The 25,747-nt window shown below is 43.3% G+C and overlaps 1 protein-coding gene across 1 annotated transcript in view; it reads left to right on the forward strand.

Annotated features, from left to right (window-relative positions):
• Window positions 1–25,747, forward strand: part of HCN4 (hyperpolarization activated cyclic nucleotide-gated potassium channel 4) — a 103,377-nt gene that overhangs the window by 13,362 nt on the left and 64,268 nt on the right. Inside the window, 1 exon segment of the mRNA XM_010147535.1 lies at window positions 16,149–16,572. Within this exon segment, the coding sequence (XP_010145837.1) occupies window positions 16,149–16,572 (424 nt within the window).

The following is a 25,747-nucleotide window of genomic DNA, read 5'->3' on the forward strand; positions in this document are numbered from 1 at the left end:
ATCCCTCTTCCGGGTGCCACATCCACCACCTCTTTTTTCCTCTTCCTCCCACCCTAAAATACCTCAGATGTCTGTCTAGTCCTCTGTTTCCCATAGCCACAATTTGAAAGCAGGGGAAAAAAAAAAAAAGCAGATTTCTCACAGCTCAATCCCACAATCAGCACAACCCTCTTTGCAGGGCAGAGCACCCCGTGGTGAATAGGAAATGACAGAGGTGCTGGCTTGTCTGTTGAGATGAAAGACAATGCCTATCCATGAGCAGAGCTGTTGGAGACACTGATGTATAGAAGTCGTGCATGACTTTGGGAGTCGGGAGATGTAACCCCTCTGGGACTTGGCAGCTGTTACAGGGTATTATTTTCACAAGGCTGAGCTCTTAAACACTTCCTCTAGTGTAATCATCACACACGCATTTTTTCAGTAATGGCAGGCCATCAGCATTTCTTTCTAGTCTTCTTAGATAGGATGTACAGAGACAAGCTGTGAAAGAGCTGAACAAGATGCCTTGATGTTAGTCATTCATATTTCCTCAGCTTGGCCCATGAATAAGCTTTAGGCCTTTCTTTCTGTACACATCCTTGTGGTTCAGCTTTTTTCAGGGAATCAGGTTAGGACAGGTAAGTGAAAACTTGTGTCTGCCCCGAACTTGGATACTGAGATCTAAGTCCAGTTAGGGAAAAAGGCATATGGTTGGCTATACCTCCAGTTGCAGTGGTTCAAGGTGGAGCATAGCTTTCCTATAGCTGGTCACAAGAGGAGGGGAGAGTATTCTTCACAAGCTCTTTCAAAACTTGTTTTTCAAAGGAAAAATATATATGGTCCTGGTTAGCTCAGAAAATGGAATGGAGGATATTCCAAATAAAGTAGTTTTGTAGGAATAAAACCTACCCTGATCATTCAAAATCCATGGCTGTTGACAGAGCAGGCTACTGGCCTTTATAGGCAGCCAGATAACACTGTGAGTAATTTTAGTACCGTTTGAATAGTGTGCTTCAGCTTCATTCATACCCTGCCCTGAAGCAGTAGTGGTATGTGGTTCTGCTGTGTACTGTGTAACTGCTGCATTTCACCTCAGCGTTAGCCTTGCCACAACACTGGGTAAAAGGATTTCTCCACACTCGGGGGTTCTTGTGGATGCAGAAGGATGCATTTCTTTGAAATTAGTTTTTTATCAGTAGATGTGTGGAGCCCAATTCCTTGGTAAGAATCCATTGCAGCTAGTGAGGGTGGCACTGGGAATTAGTTTTACTCCTTGGAGCTACTTCTGGCCTGTTTCTCTTGTATAGGTACCTCTGAGGCACATATGGGCACTGTGTCTAGCATTGTCTGAGACTTGCTAATACTGCGCTACGGTGAGAGATACCAGATTACATTGACATTTTGATGTTTGTGGAATGGATCTTCAAAGCAGGATTCAGTGAGGCGCTCTGTTGCTAGAGTGGAAGTATTTTAGAGCATTGAATTTTCTGCTCTTTGCCCACAAAACAGCTATTTCTGATTCAATGATGCCTTTCATAAAGGAGATCCCTCATTTACAGTCTGAATATCTAATGATCTAGAATGTTTTTGGATATACTTGAAAGCAGAGCTAATCTGCTATCTGCTTTGCCTGGACTCCAGTGAAATCCTTTCTGCTGTTGCCCTCTGAAACTCAGGGAGTGCTGAGGATGTTGGCTCAAGTGACTTGCAGAGTTTTCTTCCAGATACCCTCATCACTGAACCATCTTTATACTTCTCTTTCTCAGCCTTCCTGTGATTCCCGAGTGCTAGCCAGTTGGGCTGAGTCATATCACATATATTTCTGGTGGGATGAATTTGAAACACAGAGGAAAACCCTAGCTTTTGCCTTACTACTAAGCTTACTTAAACAGAAGGACTAGATTAACTAAAAAGAAAAATACAGAAATCCTGTATTCAATTAACTAAAAAGAAAAATACAGAAATCCTGTAATCAAACAGCATTGAAGTGCACAAGTTCCCAGCTAATTTACGTAATATGCTGGTGCATCCCTGCTCCTAGTGAAATCAAAGGTTAAGTCAGTGCCTGCTACAGTGGCCTTGAAATTGGGTCCTGTATGTGTAGAAGTAAAAAACTACAAGTGTATTTCATGTTTTAGCGAAGAGGGCCTTTGAGACTGTGTTCTTGTGCTGCTTCTTGGAAAAGTTGGAATTCATTGAGACATTGCTGCAATCCTAGGTACCCAAAACGGGGCAGGGAACAGATTTGCCTCTAGGCACCACAAGCGAAGAATAAGACATGTCTTTTCTTTTAAGACAAAAAATTTAAAAGTCTGGAATAGTCTTTTTAGCTGTAACTTTCAGTACCCAGGAGATATTTAGGTTCTTTTAGAGTTTCTTCTTCCAGGCTTGGGACCAGGAGTACATCTTTCTAGGTTGTTGAGGAGGGCTGTGGCACCCACAAAGTGCCATTGCCCATCTTGTAGTTGCATATGCTTCTCTGGGTTTTGGGAATGAATAGACCCTGACCACACCAAAAGAGGAAAAGAAAATAGGAAGAGTTCTGTGATGAGTTCCTGCCTTGAAGTAAGGGGATTTATAAAATATACACTTACACCTCATTTGTCAGTGGAATCTGCACCTTAAATAGGCAGGAATGTGCTTGAATATCACTGCCTTAGAATAGATACCTGTCCTGCTATCCTTTGGTAATTGTTTACTGTGTCAACAAAACTACTTGCACAGACCTGAGGTCTGTGGTAATTATATTGGCCATATATCCAAAAATCTTTAAAGAGATTGTTATTTCATATTCACTTTGTAACATGTCTGAGCCCTGATGCTGAAGTGCAAACACAGGGGTTTTTTTCATTATTTATTGGGTTTTCATGACTGTCATATCTGCACTGTCCCAGCTGTTTGTAGAAATAGCTTTGTAATATTTCTGTGAAATAGCAAGGATATATATTCGCATTTTATGTCTGGAAAACTAATATACAGAGAAACTATATTATTTTGTAGCTAGTTTCTCACAGAATCTGAACTTGAGTTGTGTAGAGAGCCCAAGTAGTTCCTCAGTGACAGGACTGTCCTACCTTTTTCTGCAGTGTCCCTGTAGGTAGGATGGAACCTGGCAGGCTGGAGCCTCCTTGCTATGTATTGATGTAAAATGGGCTGCATCAATCTAAATATATTTCTGAAACAACTTGTTTCTGGCAGGTTGCTTATTCTAAAAATATATTTATTTCTAATTGCTGAGCGGAATGCTTAATGAATTCTTCCTTCCCAAGAACAATTAATCAAAGAAATGATTTAGGACTGGCACTTGCTCCCCCAGGGCTCAATGGCTGTGTTCCACTGACTTAAACAGAGCAGATAAAGCCCAGCCCCTACTGGAAAAGATTTATCTAAGCATCTTTTAATGCTGCCCATCGCTATTTGTCTGGATGGCTCTGGCAGAAAAGTACTGTCTATATTGGAGGAGCAGCACTGGACATTGTAGTAGAGTTAGAGCAAGCTGCTGTGTTTTGCAACCAGTGTTTTCCTGGTCTGTGTATTTTTTAAGGAGAGGTGTTAATGAAAACCCACACTGATTGTAATGGAGATTTGGAATGGCGAGGAAGGAAGGGGCTACACTTACAACTTGGTCCGGAAGGTTTCTTGACTGTAACAAACATCTGGAGAGGATTGTGCAGGTCGCTGAGACCCTGCAAACATGGACTTGAACTTTGATAAAGGAGAATCCCCACCACACAACAAAGATGTGCCCTTTCTACAAAGGATTAAAAGTCAGAAATTTGTAGTGTATTCTGGAAAGAGCGAGAGAGATCCATCAACACTATGTGTCTTGGCAAAAGTCAGATATGTGTTAAGTGAAAATGCCCAGATTCCCTAGCACCTGCTTCCTTTATAGGAGTGTTACATAGCATGCTGTAATAATAGTTTCTCAGAAACTGGAAAGGACTGGAGCACAGCGGCTCCTTGCATAAGGAACTGCCTTTCTATGGAGCTGAAGTGGTAAGTCGTGAGCCGAGGTCAGTGCCCTTAAGACACTGGAGTGGATGTTGAGAGTCCTGGTCTCTCTTCTTCCTGCTGTGGATCTGAATGCGAGTGAGGCATTCAAGAAATAGCTGCCTCTCCATGCCTCAGTTTCCCCAGCTGGCAGATGCTGATGGTGAGACTCGGCCACTCGCCATAAAGTGCTTCGAGGTCAAAAGGAAAAAAATCTCTTGTGAGTTACATACTGTTTCAGAACATGCAGTAATTAATTCAGCATCCAATGGTTGGAGGGGATCGTGGATTAACGTGGATGCCTTAGATAAGCATAGCCTTAGCACAGTATGTTTCTTCTGAGACCTAAAATAATCAGAGGCAATTGGACTTTTTTTTTCCCCCTTAACTACTGCATTTTTAGAAGGTGATTCATCTCTTGTCTGGGGTCTCGGATACCTGAATAACCCCAAGATCCCAGCAGCATTAGTCTTTTTGAGGATTCATTGTGCTCCGATCCAGCCTGAATAACTCATTGCTAACAAGAGTCTGATGTTAGCAGCAGGAGAGTTGGGGAAGAACAATATTTTCTGCTTTTGAAACTGAAACACACATAGTCACTACCTCATTTTCATTTTAGATATCTTACTCCCCTCCACCCCCATCTTCCCTTCCCCGCAGAAGGAGGCTTATGGCTGGCACTTCGTGGTGAAGCTTGTCTGAAACAGTGACGCCAGCATTAACATTTCCCACCAGATCAGAAAGGGACAGTGTAAATCAGTGTTCTCCTTTTGATTCTCATGGAGTAATACTGATAGGTAGAAGTTTGGAAACAGTACAAAGTGTGTACTCTATCCATCCCAATCCATGATTCTTACACATTGCTCCTTTGGCCTTCAGCCTCTAACACTTGAAGCCATACTGCTGTTCATAGAGTAGGCAGGAAAGTTGCACTAGAGCTGTCATCCCTGTTGGCCAAAGCATTTTTAATCCAGAAGCAATGCCTGTTAAAGAAGGTATTTGTCTTGGGAGTGTAAATTGGGAGTGAACTCTCTTCAGGTCTTCTTAGCCCTGTGCTAAGTAACCACTTGGTCTGTGGTGAAGTGTCCTTGTCATGGATAAAAGCTACACACCTGGAACGTGTTCTGTCACTCTGGCCTTCTCTCTCCTCAGTAAGCATGTGATTTAGCAAATTTTGAACCTTTAGGGTAACACATCTTTGTATTTCATCATTCCAGCAGACCATTGGAAACCCCCAGACTGCTTTCTATTACCTTTTTCTGGCAGCTTTTTGGATTTCCATCCTGCCATTAAGCGGAAAAGAGGTTTAAATTTTTCTCCCTGTCCCATCTGGCATATCCAGGACTCATGCAGAGTGGTAGGAATAAGTGTGCATGGGCGCTGAAGTCTGGCAGATGCTGTTACTTGTCTCGGACATAAATCCCGGTAACTCTAAAAGTTGAAGAGAAAATATGAGAGAGCACTTGTGCCTTATCCTGCAAGCACAGATGTGTCTCGCTGAGTAAATTGCTTCATGAAACTGAATGACAACTGGATCAAGCTCAGGTTTGATCCATCCTCAGGCACAAGGAAGCTCTTCCTCTGTTTTTCAGTCTTCACTGTAAACTGGATGTAAACGGCTAACTACTCAGCTAAACTACATACGCAGTTGTTTCTAAGGCCGCTGAAGCCCACTGGTGACCTGTTGCGGAGATGATTGTCCTGGTGGTGGTTCAGAAGTTACAGTGGGTAACCCAAGCCTGGGTGTCTAAGAGTCTCTATGACAGCCTAGACGTTGTAGTAAGAGAACTGCTGTTTCACCCAGCTTTCTGTTTGGGGAGACTGGAGCTGTGATTCCTAATCAACACCAAGCTGTGGCATCACAATACCTAGGAGGAACATTTTTAGCATCTCAGATGGCTAGAAGTCTTTTTCTCAACCTGGCACATGACTTAGCTATCTCTTGCATGCATTTGTCACCTCTTTGTGGCCTACTGCAGAGCATCAGGGCATAAATTTGTCAATCCAAGGCAAAACAACAGCTTTGAGAAAGCAAAACAATGCTTTCTCACTGTCCCCTCAACAATCCCCTCCACTGTCCCCCACTTTCTGACCTGTGATTCTTACCTAGTTATGTGAGTCATGTAATCTCCCTGCTCTATTTTAGTGTTTAGTTTTAGTAAATTTGAGTTCCTGGTGGCAAGGCTGACACCCTCATCTCATGTAAACTCATACTATGTCATGAGAGCCATGTCAGTACAAAGTAGTTAAGAATCCAGCCTGTCCTCCTTATAACTTACCAAGAAGTTAAGTTGGCGGAAGATACCTCTTCCATCAGTTGGTGTCGTACGTCCTCTGCCACTCTTGCAGTAGCATTTACTAATGAACTAATACACATATGTACATATATATATGTATCATCTACATAGTCTCTACCTGCAGCGCTGAATCCTCAGGTGTGAGCTCCTGTTAATACTCTGGCAAGTAAAGATGAAAGATGAGATTCACAGAAGTAGGCTTTGAAATCTGTACCTGTGTGTCTCTGAGAAACTGAAGTCTGGGCACTGCAAAATAAGATACAGTCCCTTTCCTTCATATACTTGGGGACAAATCAAACCCTTGGTCCAGTGTCACTACTTTTTGAGACAATTCAGAGTTCCCTAGTGCAGATCCACCTTTCTACTGCCCAAACATTTTAATTTGAGTCCTGCTAGATGTTGGTTATGGGCCAGGGCCTGAACTTCATAATGTCACAACTTACCCATGTCTTCAGGCTTTAGTCCTTCACATTCCACAACATATTGATGATGACTTGGAAGCTGCAGCCATTATTGATCTATCCGTTCTCTACAACAACAACATATGGCATGTTTCCATGGCAATCGGTCCCCCTAAATGGGCTTCCTTCCTTTCCTCTGTTTATTGGTCTTTGTCATTATTAAATCATCAGGGATAAATGCACACAGAGAAGGGTTAATGTCTGGATCAATGGACAGGAAACAAAGAGGAACTTTTCCATATTCATACAAGCGACAGATTTCAGAAGATCAAACAATGCAGAACTGCGAGGCCCTTAGCATGTCAGTCTCATACATAATGTATTCTGGGAGCTCTATGAAATCAATACACATCTAACACCTTGAAAACCTGTGGAATTCAGCATGATGGGAGTGCAAAGGAGGGGGAATGTGAGTGCAGTAGGGTTGGATATGAAGAGAGGGTTAAGCTCTCTGGCCTGGGCTTTCTGCCATGCACGCAGTTTTGGTTAAATGCTGCAAATAGCAAACCGTACTTAATTCTTTAACTCTGGAGGATGTGGTGCTGCAGGTTTCTTCTGATGAAGTTTGATGAGACACCCATGCAGGAGAACACATTTTATGCAGTGGTGTGGCTGTGTAGGAGTTAATCCCAGACCACCAGCAGCTGGTGTGCAATCTGTCTATACCTTCCTTCAACAGGGAGCCTGAAGTGGTCTAACATCACCAACAGGGAGAGGAGTCTGTCCAGATGGGTCAGAGCTTGGTTTGACAGTGCTTGCATTGGCCTGGTTTCCTTCCAGAGGAAACTTGTGCTTATTAATCTTGCACGGAATCTGTACTGTATTAACTTCCCAATGGTGTCTCCAGCCACTGGTGCAATGAATTGCCACTGCAGAACAGTTTAGATCTTTGATCACCTCAGTGGTGCTGTGAAAACAACAATAAATTGTCTAGGTTTAGTGTGTAAATGTTCTTCCTTTGGGCCTTCAAAAAGAGAGGGAATAATCTTTCCTGCAGGTAGTACCACAGGAATTTCACTGCTTTTGCAGGTTATTACAGGGGAAATCTCCATGAACCAGTAATAGCTATGTCCAGGCAAGTAAGAAAATAATACTAATGCTCTTTGTAGTCAGAAATGGAATCTGTGCTCTATTGGCCTCCATAGTCCAAATTTAGAGCCAAAATAAATGAAGTCTCTTGTGGCTATCTCTGTTTCTGTGTGTGCGTTCCCCAAAAGGGAAATGAAATCTTGTTTATTTTTACCTTTCTGGAGAGATTTGGTTCTAAGTATAGATACCAGAGTTTAATTTGTAAGGCTGATATCTGCAGGCAGGAAGGCAGTGGGAGTTGAGGAGAGCGGTCAATTGACTACTTCATGCAGAATCCACCATGACTTTTCTTATTCTTGTGACATGTTTATGTGTCAGCGTTATTGGAACTGAAGTGCAGAAGCATATTGTTTCTGTGTGATACAGTATGTCTGCAGAGCAAGGACTAGGTGTAAGTGTTCCAATACATTTGCATTTATTGAATGGCAGATTGCACATAAAACTCTTGAAAATGTGTATACAATTGCTGTTAAGCACACTGCAGAGTTAGGTGGTAGGCACTGACTTTACAGTTTAGATGTCCAGAACTCTCATTATCCCAGAACTCATGCAAGCCATGCAGCAGCGCTTGTAGCCTCCATGAACTCCTGTCCTGACATGCCTCAGACTGTAATGAAATGACACTCCACAAGGTTTGCTCAGTCTCCATGAATCTGAGAGATACCACTTGCTGTGTAGTTCACATACACCATATGGCATGTGGGGAAACTTGAGTGAAAGATAGCACTATCTAGTGGTTAGAGTGCAGTTGTCCTAGCCAAGTCACTTCCACTCTATCATCAGCTTCTGTATCTAGGTGAGGTTAACAACACTTATGAGAAAGGGTGTCAGCAGTTCTTTGGGAAAATGTTCCACTTTTTTTTTTTCCCATGCTTGAACAATACTTTTCCTAATGTTGTTTTGGTTCACGACTGGTTCACTTCAGCACAAAGGTAATACAGAGTGCTTGGGTTTTCTGAGACAGAAAAACAGGAAACACAATGAAGTTGTTCCATCAAAGTCGCAGAACTTAAGGGCTGTCTGCCTTGGCTGAATCACAAAGCCTGTTTTAAGCTGACTAGATGGAGGGCATAGAAATTGTGAAGGACAATCACCACCAGTTTCTTGGTGGCTCCTCTAGCAGCTCCCATAGGCAGTGCTGAGTATCCCAGCTCTCCATAAGACCCCCAGAGAGGAGATTTCCCTGGAGGTCCCAGCATGTGGCATGTTCTCCTTGCCTGTAGAGGCTGCAGCCCACACAAGGTGAAGACTCTGCCATTTCTCCTTAGCTAATATTTGATGAAAAAGGTAACTCCCCTGGTAATGAGTTCACATTGCGTTTTGCAGTTTTTGACTAGAGCCGGTGGGAAGTGCAGGGTCCAAGGCTTTTACAGTCACAGCAATAAGAGCCTGGGCTCGTCTGAGGGGGCTGCCCACTGCGGTGCTGTCTGAGATCCGCTCAGACTGCACTGGCAACAGAGCTGTTCCAACAGCTACCAAACTCATGTTTATTCAGGGCATTGAGCTGTTTCGTAGTTCAAAGATGCCCCTTGGTAGAAGACCTTCGCCATAAGGTCTGCTTTACTAGTCTTCAAGGCTTGTGAATTCTGCTGTAAAAATCTGCCTCACACAAACCTTCATCTCTTTAAGAAGTCTGACAGTAGAGTGGGTGTACTGTAGGTACTATCAGGGAACCAATAATTTAAGCTAACTCATTGATATAATGTGTTGTGTTTTGTATGTTAAAGAAAGGGCATAATTCACAATGTATGATGTTATAATTGGTTAAATGCATCAGTGCCTCAAACATGTTGTTTGCAAATTGTGAAGTATTATAGCTGGAATAAAAATATCACTGAGTAATGTGTATATTTATATTTTTACAATGGACTGATCAAATTACAGTATATAACATGACTGGAAACCTCTTCTAAAACTAGGCAACCATATTTTCTGGATAGTAGTTCTACCTCTGAGAAAGTTACTTAAATCTTTGGTATCTCATAGTCTATCTATTTGTAATGTATGCTAATAATACCTTCTTAATTATCTCTGTTGGGATTTAATTAATGTATACACATTAATTTGAAAAATGTAGGGTGTTGATTATTGTTTAATAATGTAGTGTTAGATTTAAAAATTGATGATAGATAAGTAATAAAAAGCTAATATGCTACCTTGCGTGGACTGCTAATGCCATTTTAAAGTATTACATAAACAATAGCTTTCCTAATTTTCCACTCACCAAAATCCATGTAATTATATTTTAAGGTAATAATATGAGCATATGCGTTAAACTCGAAACACAGTATGGAATTCTGCACTGTTCAGGGCGGATTAGGTGAGCAATTATGTAGATTGGAGATAATCTACGTGAAAGGCTAAATACAGGTCTTGGAGTTTATCTTGCCTCAAGTAAGACTAACAGTTGAATTCAGTGAAAATTTTGTCAAAGACAACATGAGTCTTAAGAAATCTAGATGCAGAGTTCTCCAAGGCATACACCTCGTTTTTAGTGGATGCTGTAGATATCCCTGTTCACATAGCTGCTTATGTAAGCAGTTATAATTCATCACTAGCTAATAGTCCTTTTGCGCCTGATAGGAAAGTTAATCACATACAGAAGTGTATCCCATCTTAGTAACTCGCCGATACCGTACTGATACCCAGCTGAGGCATCATGATAACGGCGGCATCTAAGTTCAACGAAAGATGAATGGTTTGGACTACCAGCTCTACATGGCTCCCTGTCCTGCCTCCTTACTGGCACCCTGAGGAGATAGTTGGAACATCTTCCTTAGACCCATAGGTGCTGGTAATCTGAACATAGCCCTTAACCACTGTATTAGTGTATCTCCGCTGTTTACTTCCCATGTATTTGCGCAGCAACAGTGGGCAGTGAAGTCGAATTTGGTGCAGCCCATGTTCTGTAACAGACAGGGACAACCATGGCTGAATGAGAAGCAGCCAGCACTGCCAAAGCAGGCAGCCAGGGAATTCTAGAGGAGGCTGGGACACAGCAGAGCTCTTTCCTTGTGCTGTCATAATGCATGGCTAATTATTGGTGCTCTCAGGGGTTTTATTCAGGATGACAGAGGATACATATTATTTGCATAGATTGGTCAGAAGGGATTAAAACTGTTTGTCTTATTCTTTAGCTAGGTCCCCCTAATCATTTCCCATCTTATAGCACACAGAATATTTTTGTATGTCATTTGACTCTGGTTTTGGTAGGTATTAATTTCAAAGAGGTTGTCAAGTGCACAGGTATTTGAATAACTCTCTATAAATAAATTTGAATTCTTCTAGCAAGTGAATTCTTGGACTTGGTAGCTGGTTGTGTCCTTTAGTGTGTTTGGGAGCAGTGAATCACCATGTTACTCCTATTATCTCTGTGAATAATGCAAAATATGCCTACTCATATCTGGGAGAAGTAATGCTTCCAAAGACAGGGAAGGTTCTCTTCCTGCTTTTTCTCTTTCTCTCTCCTCCGTATTCAGATACCTATGTGAATAGCTGCTTCCTGGAGTAAACTTTCCACACTGACATCCGCTAATGCTCTTTACAAAAGATGATTTCTATTTCTAGCCTGACTAGCAGTCCTGGGAATTAAAGCACGACCTCCTTCCAGTCAGGATAGTTGCTAGTGAGCGTAACAGTGTCTAATTCAACATGCAATCCAGAGGGGAGGAAGGGAACTGCTCCTCAGGAGGAAAGGGCAGATTTTCATCAACTCTTTAAAGGAATAATATAGCAATTCCTCCTTATGCAAAGCAGAGGACAGAGATGTCATTTGGGACTCAGTAGGTGGCACTCGGTTTCTTGAGTCAGCACCGAGCCAGGACTTCTACCTGGCCTTGGTAGAGCAATTGGATTTGTCTGTGGTTTTGGTTTTAGCAAGATTTGTTCATTAAAGACCTGTTCTTGTAAGGTTAGGAAGGTTGGCCACGGTGTCTGAGCTCAATTCCATCGCTGGTGAGAATATCGTGGCTCCCTGGCATTTTCAGTTAGATGCATTTTTATTTTTGCTTCTTTTCTGTGCACTTTCAGGCAGCGCCTCAGTTCAACCTGGAGTTGGCTGCCTTTCAGCAGAAGCTGAAGACATCCAAAAAGCATTGTTAATTTAGAGGTGAAGTTGCTCAAGTCTATTTTCTCTTGACAGTGCACACACTACAGAGCAAGAACAGAAGTTAAGGCCACAAATGTGCCCCATTCCAGGGCAGGTTTTGACTGCCAAACTGACACAGTGATGCTGACTGGGCTGACCTCTGCAATTCACTATTTTCTCTGCAATCCGTCACAGTCCTTCCTGAGCTCCTGCATTATAACTGGTTACACAGCATCATGGAATAGTTTTGAATAATCAAGGTTTATTTAATTAAAGAAACGACATCCAAAAGCAATATTCCTAGCCTGCTATTACATTATGCACTAGACAGAACAGAAAGATGATCTTTCTGATCAGAAACCACAGACTAATAGCTATGAACTATACACACTGTTAGATCAACCGAGTGACACCAACGATGCCTGAAGTGTATTTGCCACACTAATTCTCAGACGCATTCTGTTGCAACTAAATAATATATTAGGAATTATATAATGTATTTATAATAATAGGAGGTAACAGGGCATGTTCAAATGTGATTTTCAGATCTAAGCAGTGTGCGTAGTGTAGGATGTAGTATAAAAAAGAAGTATATTTGAACAAGACATCTGGGTTATATAGTGCTGACTGTTCCTTGTGCTGTGAGCTGTTCAGTCACACTGAGTCAACTATAATAAAACAATACATTAATATTTATTAATTTTTTATGGAGGCTTTTGAAAACAGGAAGTGAGAAGAAGACAGGATATCAGAGAAAGATGTCAATGAGATGCATCTCTGTTAAACTCTTTTACTAATAGCTTCAGATATAGTTAGACTCTTGAGTCTAATCCTTATTCAGCCTCAGACTTCCATGGCCAAATCCCATTCTCTTAATTTTGCCACATGACTTCTCCATCTGCAAGACAGGGATAATAACTCTATCTGCCTCTCCTGGGTGCAGTGGAGCCAATTTCATCACTGTCAGCTCTGTGGAATCCCTGGGTGAAAGGAACAACAGAAATACAGAAAACATGGGTTATTAATAGCTGGTGCTTGCCCTTACATACATCACATGCACCGTTAGTCATTCTGGCCAATAATTTACAGGGAGTGAAAAGATGTTCCTCATAGTAAATACAAAATGACACATGGATGATATTAGACCGCTGAGGTGTTGTGGTCCCTGAGAGTCTGTTCAGTCTAAATCCAGTGATGCGATCCTAGGCAGATCACGCTTCATATGTGGGTAAAATTAAAATGTGCAGGAGCTGTGGAATCTTGGTTAGCTAAACTTTAACTGCTAGGCAGTTTACACTGTAAAAGCAGGGGAACTTCCTGTGGTAGAATTGGTGTGCAGACCAAATTCTTGGTGGTTCTCAGCTTTTTCTACATCCTTCTTAGAGTCCAAAGGCTATCTCCTCCCTGACACCTTGGATATCCTTTTATTAGCAGAGGTACACTGGATTCAAAAGTTTACCTTGTATGTTTTGTAAGTGATAGCTTTAAAGGTCAGAACTGAGGGGAGCCTGTGACAATAACCTTGAGTCACTAGTACACCCTTGAGGAGAACTGTGGTTTAAGAAAGACATGGCAGTGAATTTTAGCACTTATCTTTGCTTGCCCACATTGCAAAGCATGATTCTTTGTGGACAGTTCAGCAGTAATAAGCAGGATGGAATTTAAGAGCTTGTGTGAAGTGAGTTTGAAGATCTTAGAACTGGAATAGCAAGAAATGGTGTAAATCAGGATGCAGGACACCTTGACTGTAGTATGACCATGATTGATTGTAACAGACTGGGGGAGCAGGAAGTGCTATGGTCAGGCACAAAGCATTTCACTGGGGTTGCATGTGTGGAAAACATCTTTCTTAAACTGTGAGCCATCCTAACCGCTGTTGTCATTGTCCCCAGTGGCCACCAATTATTGAAATCACCAGCCAACCTAAAAATAAGAGGCAAAAAAAACAAAGATCTCTGAAGAAAGCCACTTACCTTTACATCTCTGCATGTCTGGCCATGTCTGTCTCATGCCATTAATTTGAAACCTGGGAAAAATAATTTTCTTCGTGCATATCTCCTTCTGTATCCCCTAAGGCATATTAAAGATGGCTGGTAGGTTATTTATTTTCAGTAATAATACACACACTGCTTCCAGACTTCCTGCTATTGTGTGATTATCTAGATTAATTGACTAGGAAACCTGCAGCATCATCTCAGGCCCTTAATAAGGAAGACCACAACATGGATTTATACGGCATTAATGCATATTACTGTGTGGCATGGCTTTGCTCTTAGAAGCATATGGACAAATGTCATTGCTGAGTGTCTACCAGCACCAACTGTACCTTTGTAGTAGGTGAAGGATTGCACGCTACCTTGCCTGCAGGGGCATGGCACCTTGAGAGCAAGAAAGAGATAGTTGATGACATTTTTAGAAACCTCATTAGTGGGTAACTTTGCTCATACTGAAGTCAGTTCCCATCAGCCTCTGATGAATCTGAGAATTGCTGGTGTGCTGCTGGGTTGTACCCTTTCTGTACATGTGTAATAGCTGGAATCTTAAATATGCTTTTAGATGCTTTCAAGTGCGATGTTCTTAACAGGGAGAGAAAATCTATACAGAGACAATTTTAAGGCATATTCTGCCCTTTTTGTTTTTCTGCTGAGAGTTTTAACAGGTCGGTGTAGTTGCCTCATTGTACTGATACTGTTCTGCAGCAGCTCAGTCTGGTCCAAGGCCCAGGCTTAAACTGAACAATCCTTACCAAAGCTAGATTTTGAAGATCTTTAAGGCACGTCTATTTACCTAAAACATTGCAGTGATTTTGAACGTAATCTGTCAGACAGAGAAGCAGCATATGTGTGTCCTTCCTCAGGAAACCCAGCAGTATCCTTCATTACATCATTGTAAATCCAGAGTCATTCTGTTGACTTCACTGCTGTTGAGATGATTGGTATAAAGGAAGGCTCAGTTCTCTCCCTTGTGTTAACTGGCAGTCACCTTTTTTATGGCCTAGGAAATGAGGTGTATTTGGTACTCCAGAGATTAACAATAATATAAACACCATTCTAGTTTGTGTGACTGACTGGAAGAGCACTGCAGCTTTCAGAATATTGCAACCAAACCTGATATCAGTTTGCTCTGTATACTTTGCTCATTTGCTGTGACAAGTGCATCTTACTACGAATTATTTATGATAATTCACAGTATTATAGTAGCCACCCTGTAGTATACAATGTAGAGCTGATGAAAACTGGGCAATGTGAAACCACAATACATTGGCATCTCTACATGTGAAACACTTGGAGGGGACTGTGTGGGGCAGTGAGGCTCCCTTGGGAGACTACTCAGCAAAGAATGAGACCCAAAAAAGTTTTTAATTCTCACTCTGGGAGAGTTGGGGCAATATTGTGTGATTGTGTATCTTTTACACTAACACGTGCAGAAAATCTTAAAAAATCCCAAACAAATAAATTAGGAACTAGATTCAGACTCTGTGTGCCTTCAAAACCAAAAATGGATGTTGTCAGGCCCACTGGATACAACTGGCTTCCCACTAAAGTGAATATAAGCTTCTTGGAAGTCTGTGCTTCATGGAACAGTAGTTAAATGTTATTGTTGCTTACTTTACAAATTAAATGGGTATTTCCAGGCATGTGACTCCAAACTTTATTGATTATTTCTGTACAACACAGGAGTCTATAGAGCGCAGACTAAACTCCTGAAGTCCAGGCTCAGTGTAAGCTTGGCTGAGCAAGAAATCTAAACTGAACACTGTAGATCACAGCGCAGCCTCCAATTCCATCCTGATCCCAATGCTGTCAGTGTTAGCTGCTTCTAAAGATGGATCAGACAGTAGGAGCAAGGCTAATGATTTTAACCCCAAACGGCTTTATTGGCACACAAAGTCTGAGGCCGTTCAAACACTTGTTCTCCCTCTCTCTTCACCTAACAGTCTTTGTAGCCACTGCAAGTATGTCAGTCTCTTCTTGGGTGGCTCTGAAGTCCCAGTCAAAGTTTCCAAGCAGGCATGTCCACCCATGGACTCAATTCCTTTCAGACCCTGTGAGGCAGAAGATGAGTGTTCCTGTGATACTAAGTACTTAATTAGCACCTTGTGCACTCTGTGTACATCAGGCAGACTGGTAGAGCATAGGGAATGAATGACAGTAGAGATGTATAAAGCACATTAGTTCTGTTGTCCTGGGCTCCCTAATCTCCCACTCTATACCTGATCTCACATGTGTCTGTCTTGCTGTCCAGGTTTTATTGGGATTTGACCATGCTGCTCCTGATGGTAGGGAACCTGATCATCATCCCTGTGGGCATCACTTTCTTCAAGGATGAAAACACTACCCCATGGATTGTCTTCAATGTGGTTTCAGACACGTTCTTCCTCATCGACCTTGTCCTCAACTTCCGAACAGGCATTGTGGTGGAGGACAACACAGAGATCATCCTAGACCCACAGAGGATCAAGATGAAGTACCTGAAGAGCTGGTTTGTGGTAGATTTTATCTCCTCCATCCCTGTGGACTATATCTTCCTGATTGTTGAAACCCGCATTGATTCCGAGGTGTACAAGACAGCCCGAGCACTGCGCATCGTGCGCTTCACTAAGATCCTCAGCCTTCTGCGGCTTCTGCGGCTCTCCCGGCTCATCCGCTATATTCATCAGTGGGAGGAGGTGAGCAGAGGCTGGGATGCACTTGCATCCTAAATCTTTTCTCCACTTACGATGGTATTACACAAAAGTGCTTTCTTTGAATGCCCATTTTCCTACTTTATGCCAGTGTGAATACTGTCTTGAGCGTAATGCTTTGCTTTTAGCAGATTCCCAAGAGGGTCTTCAACATATTGTTATGTAGTCACTTAGGACTGTACTATCTGCTTCACGATAATAATACATATAATCTGTGGAGATGGTGCGTGGGCTGGGAGGGGAGTGAGTACAGGTGGACCCCGTACAGGAAGTGTGTGGTTGTAGAGCTGCCTGTGAGTGTAGCAGTTAGCCAGACAGCATGCTCTTGCCCTCTCAGAGCCCCAAAAGGTCCAGAAACAGGTCAGAGGAAAGCTCTAGAGACAGCTCATTTGCAGAACCTGTGGCATTTGTTTACCCAAGCATCTTTTTTATGTGTTTATCCCTTGAATAAATTGTTTGGTGATGTATTTATAACCTTCTTGCTTCTAAAGTCTCTGACACTATGTTAAGGGGAAGAGGAAAGAAATGCAATCTGCAGATAAACTGGGTCTTTCTAAAGACATAAAAGTCTGGTGAAAGGCAAGAGCCCCACTACCCCTGAACGCTGTGCTGTTCCCAGGGTAACTGCAATACGCAGGGTGAGTTGTCAGGCATAATGTGACTGAATCCACAACCTTACAGATAGCTTGGAAATTAGGGTTTTTTTTCCTGTCTTCATGCTCTCCAAAGCAAAGAGAAAGCTCCCTGCAGCTTTCTCCACATGTCAGGAGCGTATTTTCAGGACAAGGAAAGCTGGTCAAGGCAATTTCATCTTCCTCCCCATACCTCCTCTTCTTCTTTGGAGCAGAGCCTGATGCAGAGCATGATCTAATGCAGAGTGTGCTCCTGGGAATGTGAAGGGAAAGCAGCCATGCAAGTCATGGATAGATTGCACTGAGCTGTCAGAACACTAATTCATGATAGAGCCGAACAGTGTCCTTCTCCCAGCATCAGAGGGAGGGACTGGTGCATACTCAGAGGGAGAGCACTGGTGCATACTTTACAGATTTCAGGCTTCATGTTTATAGTGTTATAATTTGTGAATGCTTCACTTACAGCAGAGCATAATGCCTTGCTCAAGTTTGGGATGAGATTGTATAAGGTGCTGTGCAGATGTATAGGGAGAGATGGCTACAGCCCTGAAGAATCCACTACTACGTTAATTTGCTTCATAGCACAGGCTGGCAGGAAGGTGCACAGGGAGATGGAGATAAAGCGAAGTGTTTTTCCCAGTGTGACTCAGTAAGTCAGAGACTGAGCAGAGCAATGAAGTACCCCCAGGTCTGTTGTTTTGTCCCTTGGTTGCAGTGCTTCCTTGTCCTCTAATCCAAGAATGCTCAGGAAAGGCGAGGTGGTGGCTTAGGCCGTTGTTAAAGTAGCTCCTTCATACGGATTTACTAGTAGTCACAGCAGTGCAGAGCTCTACACTTCCTTGTCTCTGCTCCTTGACTTCCTTTCCATAAGGTGGTTGAAGAGGATTTAAGTGTATTTGCTGTTGCTGAATTTGCTTTACAAAATCATGAAATGAAAACAAACCAGCGCCCTTTCCCTGCCTTGCTCCTCATCCAGTGTCACTGAGCAGCCATTTCTAGTTTCAGTCTCGTAATACAAATAAGGGGGCACTTTGCCCTTTTGCTGACTGTCGTGAGTCTGGGGGCCAGCACAGCCAAGCGCTCTCTGGACCCCCTGAAGACCAGACTTCCTGGAGTAATGCAGTGCTGCAAGTGAAAGGGACAGATGGTGTTGGATTGCAGTTTCAGACTGCAATGCAGACACTGTTATGCATTGCAGAGCCCAGCAGAGCAAACATGATAGTCTTTTTTTCAAGCAGGGCTCGACCCAAGCAGAAGTTTCCCAGAGTATGCTACTAGGAGGTTTTCCATCTTCTCCACTGTGGGAGGGAAGCTGGGAGAAGAGGTGATCCCTTGTCTGTGCAGTGCATGCTACAAAGCAAGGAGATGGGGAAGAGAAGTTCTTCATCTTTGCATGTCAGTAAATAGTTGTGCTCCCTGGAATCACACTGACAGTTCTTTCTTCCTCTTACTCTGAAATGCCTACAGATGATTGATTTCTGAAAGTTCACTTTCATCTTTCCTCACTGCACAGATCAGCAGTGGTGATCTGAAAGTGTTAATTCATAGAATCATAGAATCATAGAACGGTTAGGGTTGGAAGGGACCTTAAAGATCATCTAGTTCCAACCCCCCTGCCATGGGCAGGGACACCTTCCACTAGACCAGTAGGATTCCTTCCACATTCCTGTAGGATGGAGAAGTGGTGCGCTGGACTTGCTCTGGATGTACACAAGGGACAGGTTGCTATGCAGAGTTAAAGAACGACTTTTGGAAGAAGGGGTTGCTGAAAACTTCCATTCTCCTTTGCTCTCCCACACTATCCCACTCTATGTCTCATCTGCTAGATTGTTTTCTTTTCCCATAGACGCTTTGTATATGACCAAGTAACTTGTGACTAAGGCACACTGGTCCACTGGAGAAGAGTATGTGCGCAAACTATGGGAATCTGTGTAGGGCAGTCTGAGGCAGAGTTAATACAAGTGGATGGACTAGTCAGAGAGGGTATGTGTCACGTTGTGTCTGGACAGAGCATCCCTGCTCGCCTGTCCTGAGCTTATGCAGTGACTTTTGATGGAGCAGTCACTGCTGCCATGGGAAACTTAGCTCCCTGCTATTAACTTGTGCTGAGACTCTGGGTCCTTTATGAGGAGGAGAGGGGGATCCGGTACACACAGAAATGTTAATCTACTTACTCTGCCTCCTAGATGAACATTACGTCTGTGCATTCATTTAACTCGGGGTGAGTACAGGGATAAGTGGTCACTTTCTGAGTTCACAGCGAGCCCCTCTGTTTCTTCCCCTGCAATTGTCCATGCTCTGCATGCATTTATCACTCACCCTGCAGTGAGGAGAGCAGCCTTCTCTAAGGCCGCAGTGCTGTAAAACAGCCAGACACTCATCAGTTCCAGATCAATGCTAGTCATGAGTCTGTGGGCTCGAGAGCCAGTGGTTTGAAGTGCCTGCACTATTCTGCCTCAGCAGTGGACTACTCTGACATCCTTCCCTGGATCTGCAGGATCTGAAATAACTGCTCTGGGGACTACAGCTGGGTGAACACCCTAAAGAAAAAAAAGAAAAAAACCCCAATCTAATGCACTCATGTTCACTGGAGTATGAAAATAAGCTTAATTCCAAATGTAGCAGTTTCATTTGCATTATCCATTTTGCATGAGTGGTCCAACGAATGAATTTACCAGTAGGGCACAATATAAATAGAGTCTTTTTGAAGTGCTTGCCATATCTACCCTGCAGTAGGAAGCTTGATTGCAATGTAGGAAGGCATACTTGCACTGGCTCGAGCTGAGCTTGCCTGAATATCATATTAAAACTTGAGTGTCTGCTAGTTACCAAGTCCATGAGCAGAGATCCAGGAGAGCTGGCATGGTCTGTGTCTGGAGCTGTACTGCCAGGGTTAGAACAAACATGGGTACTCCAGCCATACCTTGGTCATGCCCAGGGAAGCTCCTGACATCTTGGCCTTTGAACCATTCCAACAGCTCTTCAGGGTATCTGGGTTGGTCTGTCGTTCTTGACCACTTGACAGTGGAGGCACACTGTTGCTCATAGAGTCCGGAGCTGGGCCTTCACACTGCTGTCTCTGAGAAACTGGTCAGAGAAAGCAGTCTCTGAGCATTAACATCTATAAACCTTATTCCAAGGTCACCCAGCAGAAAGAATAAAAGCAGAATAATACCATGTAACTCATATTCCAAATAAAAATTAACAGATGCAGTTCAAATTGTGTTAAACAAAATAAACTCTTTAGGTTTTCATAGGCAAAAATGACTGATTTTTTTTTTTCCTAAGAGCAAATTGCTTGGCTTTCCCTATTTTATGCACAGCATCTACCCCTGTGTTTGGTGCCAGGATTCAGTAACCTATTTTTAAGATCAAACTATTTTGACTTATGAACAAGGAACATTTACTGGGACAACAGTAAAATCCTAATCCTATACATTGGTTTCCAAATAGCAGGTAGGCTTAGATGACCAAAGTATTCTGATTTCAGAATCTATGTGAGAAATTATGATGGGAAGGAAAGGGACTAATTGGTTTTGAGATATATATATATATCTCACAATGTTAAGATTATTATGAGAGGATTTTTTCAGATTTTTGTTAGAAAAAAATTATCGTTTTCAACCTGGAAGCTGAAACCTGAAGAAAAAGACAATTTGGTGATTTTTAAACTATTACATCAATGAAAAATTGAAACATTTCCTGAATGCTGTCCTTTTCTTCCCAGGAGTTTCCATATTACATAGAGGTGTTAGAATGGAGGGAATGCATCTTCTCAGCTCTGGTACCAGCCACAGATTACATCATCTGAAAGATGGCATCGCTTTAAGAAGATGCAGAGATATTCAGAAAACTGATTCAAAACCTAGAGAGCTTGTATGTAAGGACTAGGAGAGAGCTTCCAAAGTCTATGAGAATATGGCTCCCAATCGATTTTCATTTTGATTTGAACAGCTAATTCCCTTAGTTTGTGCTGACCTATTTGTAGCCTTCCTTAAATTAAATTAAAATAACGTGGCTAGTGGCCTGGGGGATGTAATGTTAGGCCAAATCCATAACTGGATCCTGAGAGAGGAGGAGCTGGGAAAAATTATTGTTCTCAAGTAGCACAGCAGGGTCCCATTGCATGAGCAGTTCAAAATGGCTTAGGAGATTTTTTTATCGATATGATTTGCAGTTCTGTCATGTTAAATAGCAATGCAGACCCCTGAGAATAACTCATTAAAACCTCTGGCCACCCTTGAGTAAAATCAGACTCAAAGAACACTGGTAATGTGGCAGGGAGGGGGAGAATGGGCTGGGTCTCTTTCTAAATCTGTATTACCTCATTTCTCAAGGCAGCATTATCAAGCATTTGTCTTTAATGTCATTACAGGAGCTTATTAGAACCATAATGCAAGTTACAGTAATTTGCATTCTCACTGCACAAATTGACCCAAAACTCAAGCATCTTTTTCTTCTAGAGAAAATCTGGGCTGCGCTGAAATCTGTGGCAAAAATACTCTTGTTGACATATTAGAAAAAGGTCGTTCAAGATTTTACCACAGCCTTTTCTATTGAACTGTTTTCACTTGTGCAGCACAACATCCTTGCAGAGGAAGGCCAGGGAACAGAAGGAAGCAGGTGTTCTCCATTCCTGTACAGGCATTGCATTTTCCCTCTCTTGCTTGTGGGCAGCTAGTGATCCGTCCCCTGCCCTGTGCCATGTTACCTCTCAGGAGAAAGAAACCTAAAAAAAGTTTTCTGGTGTTTTCTATTGAACTGTTTTCACTTGTGCAGCACAACATCCTTGCAGAGGAAGGCCAGGGAACAGAAGGAAGCAGGTGTTCTCCATTCCTGTACAGGCATTGCATTTTCCCTCTCTTGCTTGTGGGCAGCTAGTGATCCGTCCCCTGCCCTGTGCCATGTTACCTCTCAGGAGAAAGAAACCTAAAAAAAGTTTTCTGGTGTGGTGAAGCTTCCCACCTGGGCAATGGGAATACAGTTTCACAGAGAGTATCATAAAAAATGGGTTATAATGAATTATAAGGAGCCAGGCAAATATTTGAATAGCTGCGCAGCTACAGAGGTTGCCATAAAAAGGAGAAAGCCTTTTATTTTTTTTACAGTCACCTTCTGGAAGTGCTTAATGTGTCTTCTGTCAACAGCATGGTATGACAGGGGGAATAGATGGCTTGAGGGGTTGGGATTAGGGCATGGAGCCATTTGTCTCTAGGTCAGTAGTTCAGATCCAGCTTGTAAGAAGTGAAAGCCATTTGCCATCTCATGGATGTTTTTCTCTGATCTGTTCTTAGTAGACAGGTGCATGTGGTGACAAAATCATCTAGGGGACTGGCCCTAGTCAGCCTCAGGCTCCCCATAGCAGCAGCAATGGGGTTAAATTCTCTCACACATCTGAAGTTCCCACTGACCAGGGTGTGAGGTGTGTTAATGAGTCTTGCCTTTGTGCAGCCTCTGGTTCTCTGTGTCACAGGGGCCGTCAGTTTGGGTTTTTATGCTGGGATGGAATTACAAAGGTTTTCAAAAGATATAAGGCGATCTCCTAATGATCTCTGATCACTGTGATAGCTGGCTGCTGCTCCAGCCCTTCATTCTCCTCTTTGCTCAGACTCCTCCTAGCCTACTCTTTACATGTCCGTTCACTGGACACTGGGGTAAGCTTGCCTTTCTCTTGAGGAGCTCACATCTCTCTCTCTGCCAGCACCAGCTGCCTGCAGCTCAGCGTCCGTATCTTGCCAGCTGCCTGTCATTTTTCTTCAGGCCATTGTTTCTGGAGGGGGGGTTCTGGCAGGCTTTATTATTGCTGATATGTTACAATAACAGAGGGTCCTCAAAGGAGAAGTGCTGGAGTCTCGCATGAGGAGATTCCTCCTGCGCTGTCATTTTCTCAGATTTAATACCATAGAGGCTTTGCACTTTATTGATGAGGCATGCTCCAGCTGCAGTGGTGTAGGGACCCTGGGCGCTCAGCATATTGACACAGCCTGCCATGCTGCTGTCATATAGGACGTATAGGACTTGGGGAGGGTGTTGTGACCTACGTCAAGTACGTTTGCACCAGGGAAAGGGGTCTGGAGAGCCCCGTACTCTGACTGCAGAGCTTAAGCAAAACTTCTCATGAGCCTCCTAATCACAGAAAAATCCTGTGAGCTCAGGAACCAGCAAGGGCAGTGCCCACTTCCCTTGGATTGTAGGGGCAAAGATTCCCACCTATGGGTCCATAGAAAAAGCTCTGTGAAGGTCAGCCGGAAAGGCCTGTACCCTCCGTGGGGCTGGACTTGAGCACCTCAGGCTGTGTATATGCCCTACGCTGCCTGCACAGTGCTCTGCATAGCCAGGGCTGAGCCTTGTGTCAATATATCACATGGTGTATATGTGATGTACATCTAGAGAGAGCTGATGTTAGGAACAGCCAAAACAGCTTTTGAAGCCATTCAGAGGGAGATTGCTGTTACTGTTTGGGTTGCTGATCCAGTGCCAAATCTGATTTTGTCTTTTAGCAGTATGGGAATCATGTTCTGCCAGACTCCCCCAATACTTTAAGGCCAGTGTGTCTAAGGTACATTAGCCTTGGCAAGTGGTAGAAAATTAATTGCTCTTCTTGTTGAAGTTTCTTCAAGGAAGGCACTATTGATTGCATTCATACCAAGTGAAAAACTTTAATGAGGTAGCTGAAGAGAACAGCATTTCCTCGCCTCACTTTTTGTTTTTAGCAAGAGGGCTGGTAAGGAACATGCCAAATCTGTAAGTTGTGTGAATGAAGTAGGAGCTTGGCCCAAATAAGACCATGGAAAACAAAAATCAAGTTGGTTAGTAGGGGAGGAAGAAGAGGGGATTTGGAAGTGTAAGAAGGAGCACGGCAGCGTGGAGTTGCTTTTTGCCAAGAGAGATTGAAGTCAGTTACTTCATCTCTCCACAGAGCATCCTCATGTGCTCTGAGCCGGTCACTGGGCAAGGGAATTGCCAGATGGGGACCTGAACAGCTGCTCCTGCTGGAGCTGGAGTGAAAGGGAGAGCAAAGCTCTGTTAGCAGGAAGAGAAAAATACCCCACTCACAGGGATAATTAAGGGTTCAGAGTCTGGAAAAGAAACTGTATCTCAACAGCTCTTTGGATATGTGTGTGGTTTCTTCTGCCTGGTTTGCATTGCTGGTCTCTTCCCTTGAAGCTGGTGGGCACTCTGAGGTACCTCTGGATACCAGAGGAATCCATGGTAGTGGGCACCTACCTAGTCCATTTTATTGTAGTAAGTGGATAGGGCTGATGGGAGGGAACAACCAATTATCAGTACACCTCACTGTAGACACAACACCCTGTGGCCAGTGCTGTTGTGTTGTGGAGCTCAGGGCAGAGCCGAAGCCTGAATCCCACTCCCAGACAAAGCTCACTAGGATGGAGTGCAGTATTCAGACCTCAGGCTTCAGCACCACCGCCAGATTACTCACCGCCGTGAGTAGAAGAATTCATATGTGTTGCCATGCAAACAGGGTAGCCGAAGGCAAGGTCTTGCCTTTCAGAGGTGCTGTGCACTGAGGAAGGGGATAGGGCAGTGTCAGCCATGCGGAAAGGTCAGGACCCGTCTTGCCAGCAGGACTGCTTGAGGGCTCAGCTGTCTGGAAGGGCCTGACCCTGGACAGGTTGGCTGGGGAGAGGAGTGCCTCTTCCACAGGGTGGCAAAACCTGAGGTCAAGCTTTGGCTCTGAGCAACTCTGACTTCCATTCTAATCTTGCCAGCTGCTGTGCAAGACTCTCTGCAACCCACTGTCTGTGGGGCATGGGAGCTGGAAAGCCCCAGCCCTGAGAACATGTTTGGTTGTAACCCTTTTTTTCTTGCCAGAAATATGCTAATGCAATGCAAAACAGCCTTACTTTTCCCACTAGTTTGAGGTGAAAGGAAGAAGTTATCTTTCTGAGGAAGGACAAGCTTCACTCCTGAGCAAGGCACAGAGAGGTGCGAAGGTTTAATGGGCAAAAGCCTTATTGATGAAGTTATTTTCTGAACACTGCTGTGAAAAGAGCTGTTTCGAAGACAGTTTCAGGACATGCAATTATCCAGTTTGCCAGCTTAATGCATTCAACTTAACCTCATTTTTATGAAACAGAAATCAATGTGGTAACGTTTTCAGAGCCGAGAGATGACATTTTATTCTTGCTTCTCTCATAAGGATGCATATTTTTAAGCTTCCTCTTCTACTTTAACTCCTCCCTTTCCCAGTTTTGATGAAGCAGGAATACCCCAAGGGCTAGAGGAAAGCATGAGGCAGTTTCCCCATTCCCAGAGTCACATTAGAGTGGAAGACATTTCTGAAATCTCTTTGCAGTACATGGCAATATTTTCCTTATTGCCTTCTTGGAAAAGGACTTGGAAGTGCACCTATGACTTCAAGAACCTTTTTATTAATTTCATTCCAGCACCACTTCACCAGGGAAGGATTCTAATGTGTTGTTGACGGTGCTGATCTTCACCCCGGGTTTTTGTTCCAAGGAATGCATGTCCCTGTTCTCTGCTCTTCCAGCGTCTGTCACCTT

Source organism: Eurypyga helias, unplaced genomic scaffold, assembly GCF_000690775.1.
Source record: "Eurypyga helias isolate BGI_N326 unplaced genomic scaffold, ASM69077v1 scaffold4882, whole genome shotgun sequence".
Taxonomy (NCBI): Eukaryota; Metazoa; Chordata; class Aves; order Eurypygiformes; family Eurypygidae; genus Eurypyga; species Eurypyga helias.